Source organism: Bidens hawaiensis, unplaced genomic scaffold, assembly GCF_021521415.1.
Source record: "Bidens hawaiensis isolate Kalapana, Puna unplaced genomic scaffold, B.hawaiensis_p1.1 tig00024643_1, whole genome shotgun sequence".
NCBI classification, from domain to species: domain Eukaryota; kingdom Viridiplantae; phylum Streptophyta; class Magnoliopsida; order Asterales; family Asteraceae; genus Bidens; species Bidens hawaiensis.
This window is the reverse complement of record NW_027493900.1, coordinates 184947-199462: the sequence shown is the minus strand read 5'-3', so window position 1 is coordinate 199462 and position 14516 is coordinate 184947. Positions and strand designations below refer to the sequence as shown.

General features: G+C 35.2%; 2 protein-coding genes across 2 annotated transcripts; one reads left to right on the top strand and one right to left on the bottom strand.

Moving 5' to 3' along the window:
* Positions 1–5821: 5821 nt before the first annotated feature.
* On the top strand, positions 5822–8576 carry LOC143569752 (increased DNA methylation 1-like). The gene is made up of 6 exons (XM_077055585.1): positions 5822–6460; positions 6550–6661; positions 6891–7206; positions 7275–7361; positions 8176–8275; positions 8376–8576. The coding sequence occupies exons 1-6, from the start codon at positions 5822–5824 to the stop codon at positions 8574–8576; spliced, it is 1455 nt and encodes a 484-aa protein (XP_076911700.1).
* A 652-nt stretch (positions 8577–9228) lies between these two features.
* Positions 9229–12275, bottom strand: LOC143569742 (ras-related protein RABD2c-like). The gene is made up of 8 exons (XM_077055580.1): positions 12250–12275; positions 11114–11186; positions 10922–10969; positions 10779–10826; positions 10597–10668; positions 10360–10515; positions 9640–9743; positions 9229–9555 (listed from the first exon to the last, which is right to left on the bottom strand). Exons 1-8 carry the CDS (start codon positions 12261–12263, stop codon positions 9459–9461), a joined length of 612 nt encoding a protein of 203 aa, XP_076911695.1. The 5' UTR covers positions 12264–12275; the 3' UTR covers positions 9229–9458.
* Positions 12276–14516: the final 2241 nt, after the last annotated feature.

The window sequence follows — 14516 nt, the reverse complement described above, 5'->3', positions numbered from 1 at the left end:
AAAGACTACACATGTAGTAATTGTCAAGCGTCATTTAAACCCTAGTTTAAATGTAATAAGATGTGCGTTATAGATCAAGTGATCTTAAGTTTGAATTGACGAGTGTCACATCATTCCCATGTTAAAGAATTTTCGTCCCGAAAATTTGAGTCAAGTCGTGATGAGTGTCTGAAAAAGTAAGAAAAATTTTCAGTTTGTCATAATTCCATTTTCACTTTTGTTCATCTATCGAGGTGAGTACCACATTCCCCTCTTTACTCGTTTTTCCACGCTTTGGGAACATGCGTAAATATATTTCTCATATATACTTATACACAAAACTGCAACTTTGTCTTATGTGTTAACAAATTATACCTTACTTGTTTATGTGCTTATTTGCTTTGTATGCTTCCGCATTCGGAGAGGTCCAACATAATCTCAGTCTAGTATGATCATACCAGTCATTAGTCTTTGTGCTTCTCGACATCTCAGATATACTTGCTCATTTGGTTAATTTGTTATTCTCATATAACTTGTTGCAACTACATATTTTTGTTATATATTATATGTACACTTAAACTGGTGTGTTGCTCACTCAACCTCGTGTTCACAAAACTATTTTATTTTCAACGCATATGCAGGTTATCGTGTAATGTGGTTCTCAAGCTTTTATTTGAAGAAAACTTAGGTTGCATGCTAAAGAAGAAGACGCAAAAATTAGAATATTAAATTTCTATTTGATTTAATTTTTATTTATGTACTTTGGCTAGTTTGATTTAAATGATTACTTAAATCGAATTAAATATATATTGTCATTTAAATAATGTTGCATGATAGTAACATTTGAAAAGATGTGAGCAATGAATTCGCCCCGGCATTTCCGCCATAGGTTGGGGTGTGACAAATAACATTATGACATTTTGGCATGAGCTATTTGTAACTAATTACATAAGGTATTCAGTGCATTGTTTAAATTTTACATGTGATGGCCAGTGGCGAAGCTTGGGCTTAGTCACATGGGTGACCGAAGTCACGGACTCAAAAATTTCCGGGTCGGCGATTCGGTTCGTGTCGATGATTTGGGTCGGGTCGGGTCGGATCAAACAATATGACATCTATATATCTAATTTTTCATCATTTATTCAAACAATTGTTCTTACAATAAAAAAACAAAATAATATTTTAACCAACAAAGACCTAAAATATTCATGATGATGCGAGAGGAAGGGTGAGTAGGGATAAGCAAATTCGGTATTGATACCGATACCGAAATCGGTACAGATTTGGTACCGTCGGTACCGAATAGATACCAAAGTTTTGAGTTTGGTTACCGGTATTCTCAAATTTTACCTTCAATACCGGTATCGAACCGAATATTTTGGTATCAAAACCGGCACCGGTACGGTACCGATCTTATCCCTAAGGATGAATACTTAGAAGAAGAATTACAAAGACGTAAAATATTTATAAAACAAATCTTTTACTATTCGACTACTATTTGTAGCTTTTGTTTTATAAATATTGCGAGGTTTTAGAAAAAAAAAACAAACGATGGGGTATTATATTTAAAAAAACATCAGTAGTGACCGTTAGCATTTTGGAAAAAAAAAACATCGGGGGTAACCACGCTTAATACCTATATAAAATTTTCGAGAAAAATCACGAAATTTATCATTTAACGGAGAAAACGGCAGTGGCCGGGGCCACCCCCGGTCTCCACATAGATTCACCCCTGGCGATGGCTATGGAGTATTTTGAGGAATTGAAACCGATGCAATGAAACTAATTTGTGGTTGATGGTGGATTGGCATGAATAGAATTTGAAGATTTACCATTTTGTGCGTGTCATTGTTGTGTTTTTCTATGATTGCAAGATCGTGGCGGGTGATGTGATATATTTTTAATGAAAATTAAGAGTGTTTATCAAGCGGTACGGTGTGTATTCATAACAACGAAGTGAATGGAAAAAAAATGCATGTATTGAAGTAAAGACTCAAGGAGTAGGCTATTAGGTGCACGTGAAGGAATCGTCTATGTGAAGGAATCGTCTATTTGAATTCATTCGATTGTTAAGATGGAAGATCAACAACATGATGGAGGATGATAGCTCCAAGGGTGGCAAGGAAAATTCGGTTGAAAGGTAAACACGATATTTTCATTATTCATGAATTATCAAAATATATTAAAATTTGTTCGGTTATGGATTTTGATGAATTGTATAAGTGAATGTATACGTGACTATTTTGGTAATATTAATTATTTGTATAAGTGAATTCGTAGTGGATAAATGAATGTATTATCTCTTAACGTATGTGGGATCAAGAATGCATTGAGAAGAAAAGAAGACTAGGAATATTTGTTCGAAACATGGGAAGAAATTTTTGGGCTTACAATAGAGGCATTTGGTTTTGTTGGATTTATTTAAATTGAAAAGTGTGTGGTGAAATTATAATTTTGATTATGCGATTAGCAGTGCTCGTGGTCGTTCAAGGTGTATTATTTCGTATGACGGTATGGGGTTCATTGGTGTTTGTGAAGGATTCAGTTTTACGTGCGGATAATTTGGTGATTGTCGAAGGGACTTGGGTAGTTTTTTTTAAAGTGAATTTTTTTTATTATCAATATGTATACGCCTCAAGATGATAGACAAAGGTTGCAATATGGAATTATATTCTTTTGTACGAGAATAATCGTTTAAGTATATATTGTATATTTGGTATATTTTAATGCCATTAGAGCATTCTCAATAGGTTCTCCATAAACATCTTCATTTCTAAAATTTAAAAAAATCATCTAAATAATCACTCTAATCTATTCTCTATCTTTAAACTCCATTTCTAAATTTTAGTAAAATGGTACAGGAAGTCTTCAAATTTAGAGCATTGCCAGAACACTCCATTTCCAACTACCTTCCAATAAAAATATATTGGAAGAGGGACCTCCAAAGTGAGCTCCTTTTGTTGCGGTCGTGCATGGGGGTTGCTAAGTTAGTGTTTGGGCTCCGAACCTGTCAACCTGAACATGTCAAAGAGGCCGTGTCCATCTTTGATGCGGGCCTGCGGGGGGCAATTGAAGATATTGTTGTGTGTGGAGGACCGCATTTTGGGGACCTCCAGTGGAGGTTGGCTTCCTTCCCTATGCGTTGCGGAGGCTTAGGAATTTTCTCGGCTGAGGATGTCTCCGCATATGCCTTTGTGGCTTCCAGGTCCCGGTCGTGGAAATTGCAGGACCACATCCTGCGAAACGCTGATGTTATGGGGGTAGATCCTGACTACTCTTATGCACATAGTAATATTGGAACAACTCTCCCGGACCTTGATCTAGGCGGTTTTACTGATAAGGAGACCGCCCCAAAGAAACCTCAACAAACCTTGGCGAGTGCTCTTTATGGTAAACATGTACATGATTTGGAGGAGCGATTCGATATGACCCCGAGGCAAAAGGCAGTTTTAGCTTGTCTCAATGGGGCTCATGCCCGGGATTTTTTGACTGTTGTGCCCATTGAAGGTCTTGGGCAACGGATGTCGGCAGTTGAATACAGAGCCATCCTTAAATACCGGCTTATGATTCCTCTTTTCCCTCCAGATGAATCATGCCCCATTTGTAAAAAAGCTTGTTTGGACAGATTTGGTGAGCATGCCCTCCACTGTAAGGAATTGCCGGGATTCAAGTATCGTCATGACTGGGTTAGAGATGTCTTATGGGATGTGCTTAGGCGTGTCGGGATCTCAGCCAAGAAAGAGGCACCTGTTAACTTTCTGACTGATCCGCGAGAGGGAAGATCTACCTTGCGTCCTGCGGACGTTCTTGTATTTGGCTGGGCAGGGGGTAAGCATGCGTGTGTTGATCTCACTGGGGTGTCCCCGTTGGTGGGGCTGAGAGTCAGTGGCTTCGTACAGGGACAGGCGGTTTTGAGAGCGGAATCTAGGAAGGTTGCTAAGCATGAGGCAGCGTGTTTGGAGAATCAGCACGTGTTTATTCCCTTTGCCTTCGACACATTTGGATCCCTAGCTCCCGAGGCGGTTCGCTTCTTGGAGCGAGTGCAGAAGGTGGTCCACAGTGACTCGCAGAGCCCGAGGAACCAAGGATTTATATTTAGTAGGATAGGCTTTGCGATTCAAAAGGGGATAGCGGCGCAACTTGTTGCTCGCTTACCCATTATCCAGATGTAGCTCGCTTTGTGTTATATAAAATATATTAAAGATCAATTTATATTAAAAATGATAATAAGACAAAATAATTAGTAGTATAAATTAAAGAAATTAGAGATGAGAATGAAGAATGGGTTAAGGGATGTTTTTGAAAAATGATGTATAAATTAATTTTTTTGTTTGTTAATTTGAAAATAGAGATAAAGAACTCATGGGGAATACTCTTAGAGATTCTTCATATAGTGTTTTCTAGTAATATTGCTTATCATTTTAATGATTTTATTACTAAGGCTGGGTTATTTGATGTTCCAACAAGGGGTTTCCAATTTACAAAGATTAAGAGGGTGACTTGGGATCAATCATTGCACCAAAGGTATTGGGATTTGGGATGGATAGGAATTGGGTTGTTGAGAGCCTCCAAGTTAGCTCTCTTATCCAAATGGTGGTGAAAATCAAAGTACTACAAACCAACACTATTGCTTGGCTTTGTTGAACACAATTACAATTTCTAATGAGAATGGGTTTGGAAGACAGTTATGTGTTTTCTATCAAATCGATCAAATTATAGATTGAAATCAATTAAGTTGTCTGAACAAATAAAAAATATGAAAGATTAAGTTGGGTATCCAAAAAAGTAAACTTTTTTGTTTGGGCAAACACGATAAAAAGAATTCCAACTCAGAGATGCCTTAGCAAAAAGGGGTATCCCGATCAATACGAGTATGTGCCCTATTTGTGAAAGCCACTTATAATCAACCAGTTATTCGTTAGTGGAGCATTGGAGTTTAAGGTGGCAAAGTACATTTTGTCTCAAATTGCTCTTTGGTGCAAGATACTAGTGCTTGTTGTATCCACTCTTTCAGACTTGTTTGTCTCGGTTAAAAAGAAAGGCTTACAAAATTGATTTTGATGACTTCTCATTGATGTATTTGGCGGGCTAGGAACGAAAAAATCTTCAACGACAAACCACTTCACATTCCAAAGATCATTGCAGACGTCAAAATTATTAGCTTCCTTTGGGTGTGTAATAGCTAACTTAGATTGGTTCAATTCGAGTTTGATTTATTGTAATACTTCGTTTTCTTTCGAATATATAGTTTCTTGCTAGTCTCCTTTATAATATTCGCGCATTAAAAAAACAATTTATATTGACACTAATCCAACCTTGTGTCACCTTTCTATTTATCTCGTCACACACCTATTATAGATGTGCGTGGTGTGTTAATTTTGTAAGTTAAATTTGATGAGGCACTCTTAGGTCATAACTCTTTAACAAAATCAAACTCAACACCACCTCTCATGGAGAAAATAAATGACCTCACGATTGTGTTTAATTCAACACTTTAAAGAGTATATTTTCTGTTATAACACTTGCGTTTTTATCGAATGTGATTTCAAAGAGAATTATACATGATTTCCATCAATGGGAGGTATTAACAATGAAATACAAATACCTCTAATAGGAAACATGGTAACCACAAATCAACTATTTCCCTTTTCTCTTTAAATAGATTATTGGGCATACCTTATCAATCATTTGTCATATTGCTCATTTATACACATGACATATAATTTTTTACAAACCATTTTCTATATCTAACTTCTATCAAGCAATGAATCATTTGTACATTGTCAAGCAATCAAAATTTTGTTTTTGTGATCACAAAGGACAACTATAATCGACTTTCTTCATGCAAAAAGGGTATAGAACAAGGGCGTTGAGGCCTATGAATACAAATCCGAGCAAGAAAGGGGATATAAGAAGAGGATCACCGAATAGAAAACCAAAAGTCGATGTTCATTTCGAAAGGAGAAATGGAGGAACGAGTTCACCAAAGTCACAAAAAATTAGTACCCTTAGAACCACGAGGCTTGAGACCCGTGACACAAATGAAAGGCAACAAAGTGGCACTATTCTATCATGGCTCATCGATTCTCAAAACATCCCAGAAAGTGCAACTATTTACTATATCGGTCCAACCAGTCTTACCAGTATAAAGAAAGGTACACTAGAGCAAAATGGGATTTTATGTGCTTGTTGTAAAAACATATTCACCATTCGTGATTTCCAAATGCACTCGGGTGGCAATGTTTGTGACAATCCATATGATGCGATTGGAGTTTATGGAATTTTAGACAACAATTGTGTCACTCCCCTTTCACAATACATGCAACTAGCCTTGCTAAATCAGAATGAGCCCAAACACCATACGGTCAAACATATCACCAAAGGATTTGATGATGATGACGATGTTTACGATGATGTTTGTATACTATGTGCAGATGGAGGGAATTTGATTTGTTGTGAACAATGTAGTTCAACATTTCATGTAAAATGCCTAGACATGTAGGTAAATAAATTGTATTAATTTTGTTCTTTATATATAATTATTAACATTTGAATATCCTAATATTGTAGGTGGTACCTGATGAGCCATATTATTGTGCTTATTGTGCTTGCTCTTTATGTGGAATGCCTATTACCAAAAGGGATTCTTCTTGTCTCACTTGCTCTTTATGTGGAAAACAATGTATGCTATTACACTATTTTCATTTTCATTATAAACGTTTAATATATGTGCTATCAGGTCGGGGTGCGTTCAATTCATAACCAATAGCTACAAGAACCGTGCAAAGACATAGCTACAAATATTTATGCGATTCTTGTAGTTTCTAGTTATTTAAATTGGTTTTGTATTGAACATACCTTCATGATATATTTATTCAACGAATAATACTAATTTGTTTTCATGAAAACAGACCACGTAAAGTGCTCAAACGAGTCTTTAAAGATTGACATCAATCATTTTCCACGAGCATTTTGTGATAAAAGATGTCGAAAGGTTCACGAAAAGTTGGAAAATAAAATCGGAGTGAAACGGGAGCTAGAAGGCGGGTTATCATGGACTTTGCTACATAGATTTGACCAAGAATATGGTTCTTATGAAGTTCAAGCATCCAAAAAACTCGAGTGCTACAGCAAGCTTGCGGTTGCATTTAGAATACTGACCGCATGTTTCGAGCTGATAAAAGATCGACACACTAGGATCGATATGATTCGAAATGTGGGTATGTGGTGATCAAAAACCAAATTTGTAACCAATTTTCATGACTTGATTATAATGTTGGTGATCACTTATGTAGGTCACATTACCAACGGATTAACTTTCGTGGCTTTTTTACTGGCATACTTGAAAAGGGTGATGAAATTATTGCGGTGGCATCAATTAGGTATAGTTTACCGTTACTTTATAGTTGGACTGGAACATGAACTTGTTATATAAACCTATTAAGTTGAGTATAACCTGGTCAGTTATAGGTCAGTTTTGTGCTTATATCGAACTAAAACCAAAGTTCCGGTTTTTCGGTTTTAGAAAGTTTTTGCTTTTTTATATGTTTTTGGTTTAATTATGGTCAGTTTGCGAATTTATATTTGGGCTTGAAATGTTTGGGCTTGGTAAAAGTGCCCAAAGATATTAAGTTTGGCCTAAAGCTTTTGGTCTAAAATATTGTTGACCATCTATTAATAAATTTTAGCATGAAACTTTTGACCTAAAATAATGTATTTGAACAATTAATCCAATAATAGACATTTAAAAAAGTTTGGTGTGGTACTGTGGTTCGTTTTTGTAATTTAATTCGGGTTGGTGTTAGAGCGAGGTATAACCAAGCGAAACGTAACTTACGGTTTTCAAGGAAAACAAAAGTGAACCGGCAGTTATTAGTTTGGGCCGGTTCTATTCCAGTTTCAGTTTTGTTAGTTTTTGTGGTTTTGGTTCAGTTAACCAGTTTAAGCTCACCCTAGGTTGAACCAATCAAATGGACGCCGGGGGGGGGGGGGGGGGGGCGGGTTTTCAATTTTTTATGCGATTCATTTTCTACTCTAGTCTTCTTATTTTTAACTATTCTGACTTCATTTTTTGAAATGGTCTTTAACTATTCTGACTTCATTTTTTGAAATGGTCTTATCTGCAGACCAGTAAATTGGGTTGTTTGACGACTGGTTCGGTTATAAAAACGTTGACATGTTTTGATATGTGTTTAGGGTACATGGGACTAACCTAGCAGAGATACCATTTATAGCAACCGCTGAACCACATAGAAACAAAGGAATGTGTGGCAAATTGTTGCATGAAATTGAATCTGTAAGTTTCCGTTCAAAATCGCAAGAACCTTTTCTTGTTTCTTGATATCGATAACCAGATATATGATAATTTAGTTATGTTATATGAAACATATCTGCAGGATCTTCAAGATTTTGGAGTTGGAACCATAGTTATCCCTTCATCATCAGAAACAGTTCCGGTTTGGAAGGAGAAATATGGTTTTAATCTTCTCAAGGAGGACATAAAGCAAGAAATCATGAAATTGAACACGCTTATGTTTCATGATTGTTTAAGAATGCAGAAGACTATATCAGGTTATCTTAATACCTTACTATCTTAAGGATACACATATTTTCTTCTGAGAACCAAAAAAACAAAATAAATCGTTCATTTTTTCAATTTTAAACCATTAAAAAATTTGTTGAAATGCATTTTTGTTCATCTATGATGAAATTCAAAAACCAAATAAACGCGTAAACAAATTATAGCTATCTATAGAATCTACAAATGTGTAGCTAAACTCTTATACACCAATATTAGTATTACTAAGCGATTTCAGTTTTTCTTTTTATTCTCGTAATAATTTTGTGTCTTGTAATGAACCTCATCCTAGTATATGCACAGTGTATATTTGTCACACGAATGTGTACGTATCATCAAATATAGATTTATGATGTTTGATAAACTGTTTCCTCTAGCAGGCATACTCAATTTAAATGAGGAACCACCACAAGAGTACTACAGGCTTATGGGAAGATAGTAATGTGACATCTTTTTGTTAGGGATAAGATTCAATTTTATTTTAGGTAAACCAAGAAAAATTATATATCTTTATACCTACTTTTGATGTTGATTATAATTCAGTTAACCTATATATTCACTATACTTTGTCTACATAACAAAATACAATTCAATTTCAAGTCTACCTAATTCCTCATAAAATATTAATCTTGGAATGTCACCAAAATGTAAATTGCATCAAACAGAGATGATACTGTAAACACAATTAAAATGTAAGGGGTACAAATTGCAAAGCAGTATAACATGATACACATTTAAGTTTCAACAATCTTTTATCCTACTTTGTACAAAAGGTTCACTGAATTCATAGAAAAGAATGACAAAAGTTTGGTGATCAATGAAATGGCTTCTTCACATCAATAAGTATGATAACTAAACTCCATATCTTAACACACATTGACCACCCACATGCTTACCCTCTTCAAGTTGAGCAACAGCCCGACTTTTGGTTGACCGGTTGGCCTCGGATTTCAACAGTTGGCGGCCTAGCATTGTTCATTGCAGGCTGGCTTGCCATCCTGGATTATACAACAAATTAGTTATCATAACATCTTATTTTAAGAGCATCTTTCCTTAAATGATTATTAATAATCGATAATTACCTGTTTTTGATTTCAGCAGTCATAGCCATAAATGCCTCTTCAACATTGGTGGAATTCTTGGCACTTGTTTCTAGAAATGGAATCCCAATCTCATCAGCAAATGCCTGCACACCGAAACGAGCTGGAGTCATAAGGGTTCGGGAAGTCAAAAAAGTTCAGTTTGGTTCGGGTCAAAGCAGGTTCCGACCAAAATAACAAGGGTGTGCATGAAATTGAAAAACCGTTTTATAACTGAAATCACAGAACCCATACAAAAACATCGGGTTGATTTTACATTTTCATAAAAACTGAACCTTCGGTTCATTTTCAGTTTTGCATGTAATTAAAACTGAAAAAAAAAAAACGATTCGAACACAATTTATGGATTTTCGTTGTTAATTTTGAACTTTAAGTAACTTATAAGAATTTGACAAATAGTGTTACAGATGAATATGTTAGCCAGAATTTATGATAATCACTTAATTATTAACTAACAAAAAAGATTCTGGGAACAAAGTTTAAGGCACAAATTCATTATATTGGTATAACTGAAAAAAACCAAAAACTGAAACCAAACGGTTTTCAGATACCAAAAACGGCTCAAACTGACCCATGCACAACCCTAAAAATAAGCTCGGGTACAAAGGGCCATTTAAGGAGAAAGAAAGTACCAAACAAAGTCATGATTTTTTTAATCTAGCTTATTGGTTATGATCATTATTAATTTATTTGCAATATTACCTTTCCTGTTTCATAAGAAACAACTTTCTGAGATGTTAGATCACATTTGTTTCCAACAAGAAGCTTGTTAACATTCTCACTAGCATAGCGGTCGATTTCGCTCAACCATTGTTTCACATTGTTGAAACTCTCCTGATCTGTCACATCATAAACAACCTGCACAAAAGCAATATTAATTCCCATGACCCCTGATCTTCATACAACAATGATGAAAAAGAATGAGGATGAATTATTTACAATAATGCCATGAGCTCCACGATAGTAACTGCTAGTGATAGTTCTGAATCGTTCTTGTCCAGCTGTATCCCACTGCATGCACAAGAACGGTTAGCAAGACCTATAAAAATTTTCAATAATAATGCAATATACAACAAGAATGACGTAGAATTTTCTACGAAGATTTAGAGTTAAAAACATACAATTTGAAGCTTAATTGTTTTGCCATCTTGTTCCACTGTGCGAATTTTCTACAAAATAGATATGAGAAGTTATAAATATAATGATTCTTTCAAATAGTAATCAGGTTAAAGTCAAACTAGAAGCTTGATTAAAGATTGCTTACAAAGTCAACCCCGATGGTGCTAATGTAACTTTCCAAGTATGAATCATCCTGCAGTAAAAAAAGAGTAAAACAATGATATGACAAGCATGCAGGCAAGACTATTTTTATGGTAATAATAAGAAACTGATTGTCTCGTCTTATAATTTTCTGTAAAAAGACCGTACAGACGATAAAATAAATAAAAGAACTTACAGCAAAACGCAGTAAGAGACATGATTTTCCAACTCCCGAGTCTCCAATGAGTAACAGCTTGAACAGATAATCGCTACAAGTGCGAAGAAACTATTAATTTCGATAAACCAAAAACTAACACAACGAATCAGAATATATAAAGTTAATGTTTATTGTTATGATAGTAATATAACTTAAGGGTGACAATTGCTGCAGGAACATAGCATCCAACACGATAATCCGCCCCGACTGATTTTATTGTTATTGTTTTAATTATTTGAATATACTGTTTCCTAATATTATGGTTTCCTTGTTGAGTTGTAAGATATCTATGTATTGGGATCTTGGTTATTGTTTAGGTAGACTTTGATTTTGATAAAAGATTGTAATCGAGTTGAGGCTTGATACAGCCGGAACAATTCGGTTCCAAGCCTACGAATAAATCATATGTTTTGGCCATTTGATTATAACCGTGAATTCGGTATCAACAATACACGAGTCCAACACGAAAATAATCAGGTATTTGGTTTGCCAGACTAAAATATTTAATAAAAAAGCCATGCTTGCAATGACTTGTACCCGTTTAATAAACAGATCATCTTCGGGTTGTACTAAAATTAAACAAGTTGAACCCCCGCTTAAAACTAGAATAAAAATATATAATTTACCACCACCAAGCCGTTTGACCGATAAACGGGTTGCACTTGTTATGTTTGCGCCACATAATTTTAAATGTGTTCAGGTTAGAATTAACATCTTTGAAACAAATACATGGAAAGCACTTATAAATGAAAGTGAAAGTTTCTTAAAATCAACCAGACACCATCATCCATTAGGTCAATTCGATAGGGAAAGCTTTGAGTTTCAAACCTATAATAATTTCAAACAAAAACTATGATGACTTCACATAAACACCAGTACAAAACCTAATTCAACTCCAGTAATAGTAATAATTTTCAAATCAGCGTTACGTAGATCAAGAGTTTAATCTAATAATAGGAATTGAATTAATAAAGCTAGATCATGAAATCAACAGATCGAACCCTAAAGCATCATCGGTTAAGAGTAACCAAAGACAATAAGGGATGAAAGAAGCACAGATGAAAAACTTGAGAATTGGAGTATGCGTGTGTATTGAGTTAAGGAGAAGAACATACTATTCGGGATTCATCCTGGTGTATAGAGTTGAAAATCAAAGATACTTGGCGAATTGTGAATGGATGTGTCTTATGAATGCGGGTAAGCTATTATTATTTATTGGAATTTACTCGTTTCTTTGTAACTTCCTCTTCCTTTCTTAAACACAACCAAAAGCTATATATCAAGATGAAGAAGAAGAAGAAGAAGAAGAAGAAGAATAGTAAGTAATCCATTTTACAATTCAATGTCAACAATATTTATTCCCTTTTGACTACTTCAAAGGATCTGACATTATCACACAAACAAACGTCAGGTTTCTTACCAAATTAAATGATGCCACGTGTCTAAACTACCCCCATTTTTTCACAGTGCTTTCGATTGATTTCACCAAGAGAACTAGCGGTCGAGGGAGCTTCAAAATTAAAATTGCGCGATTTTTGGGCATCCAAAATGGACGGACCGATGGTATTGGTTAAAACGACGATCGGTGTTGTAAAAGACAACGGAGCTACCAAAATGTCAAATCGATGCCTTTTTGGTATCCAAACCGACGCATTGACAAAATTGTGATCAACATATAAGGAATAAAGTAGTCAAAGCGATAAAATCTTGAGTTTCAATGGTAAAATGGGCATATATAAGTATTTTCCTTATTTATATATATAAGTTGTATTATTCAAAATGAGTGGGTACTTCGGGTTTATATATATATGGCCCATGCAGTCACAACCTCATCTTAGGCCTAGGAGTGTGATCAACAGTTGGTATCACATTTGTAAATAAATCAGAGTTACGGTTTATTAGCGCAAGACTTTATAAAACATGTGAAGTTAAGTTATAAATATTTACAATACAAAAGATGGAACGAAAGTTCCATTTACGTTTTCTTGTTTATAAGTTTTACAAAACCATCATATTCAATATTTAAACAAAAATATCCAAGCCATCGGATTCTTGAGCTTCTTTGCCTTCGCAAGCGCTATTCCTGATTACCTGCAAAATGTTAAGAAAATACGTTAGCAACAAATGCGGGTGAATATGCTGACGCAAAAATATTTTCTTTTCTTTAATCACCCATCAAGACCACGTAAGTCTTGGCCCATCTTGGCTTAGGAATAATCAAGTTAAAACAATATCATTATAAACTCGAGTCTCTACACTAGGTCACCTCAGCAAAACACTGCAGCGTTTCGACATACTTAGGCACCATAAATATACACATGGTCAGTCTCACTCGAACGTACTTAGGTCCGGCCCATCGTGGCTGGAGGTCGTGACCAAGCGTGGTGCGATGTGCCCACCGCATTTTACCACATATGTAAGGATCCAGACAAACGTATACTACAGCATGAGGGCTAGGCTTTTACTCTTATTTATAATGTTTTTAGAGACACTTAGTCTCATGTAAAGTTTTTCATATAACAAGTTGACTCGTTTAAAAACAAGTTTGTAAAAGTGGGGCGTATTCACCTTTTCAATTGGGATCGGCTTCAAACACCGTCTGTGGGTCTTTCCCTTGCTATCTCGCACCTATAGTACGAGTATAACTTTTTGTTAGTCGGATATACAATCCGGCTTAAGACCTTTAGTCTTGTTTTATAATCGCCCCCTCGATTATTTATTCTTTACTTTAAAACCTTTAGTTAAAAAAAGTAATATTCATAAACCTTTAGTTTATTTATAAAACCCTATGTTTCTTTTTCTTTAAGAAAACGTATTCTTTACTTTATTATTTAAGAATACTCATTATTAATTAAATAATATCTATAACAAAGAATCATTATACATATATATATATATATTTATATTTCTTTTCTTTTCCTTTTCTTTCTTTGTTATATTTTCTTTTGTTTATCGAGGTATCAAGTATAATCTCGACTTAGGGTATTAAGCATTTTTAATATTTTATTATTATTCTATTCGGGCATTATGCCTACCTGCACTTGGCTTATAAACCCTACACACTTTTGAGCAGCACTTCGTCGCCACTTGACTTTCCTCAACACTCTTTCCTTCGTCACCTTCTTTTAAACGAAACTTCTCCACACATTGGCACGCTTTACGAGACACCAACACTTCTTGAAAGAAATCGTCGGAACGTCAAGATGGTATCACCTTCTTTATATGAACGTCGGGTAGTGACACGAATATCGAGGTACGTCGGTATTTGGGTGCGGAAATCAAGGAATTATGGCACGAACTTCGAGGTAATCGATAATATGGTTTCTTAGGTGAAGAGAGATGTTAGAGAGAGAGTTAAATGTGTGAATTTTGGTGTGTTGAT

Coding starts and splice junctions, on each gene's coding strand:
- LOC143569752 (XM_077055585.1), top strand. CDS start 5,822: ATGCAAAAAGGGTATAGAACAAGGGCGTTGAGGCCTATGAATACAAAT. Junction 6,662..6,890: donor CTCTTTATGTGGAAAACAAT/GTATGCTATTAC, acceptor TCATGAAAACAG/ACCACGTAAAGTGCTCAAAC. Junction 7,207..7,274: donor ATTCGAAATGTGGGTATGTG/GTGATCAAAAAC, acceptor TCACTTATGTAG/GTCACATTACCAACGGATTA.
- LOC143569742 (XM_077055580.1), bottom strand. Junction 10,827..10,921: donor GCACCATCGGGGTTGACTTT/GTAAGCAATCTT, acceptor TCTATTTTGTAG/AAAATTCGCACAGTGGAACA. Junction 10,669..10,778: donor AAACAATTAAGCTTCAAATT/GTATGTTTTTAA, acceptor TTGTGCATGCAG/TGGGATACAGCTGGACAAGA.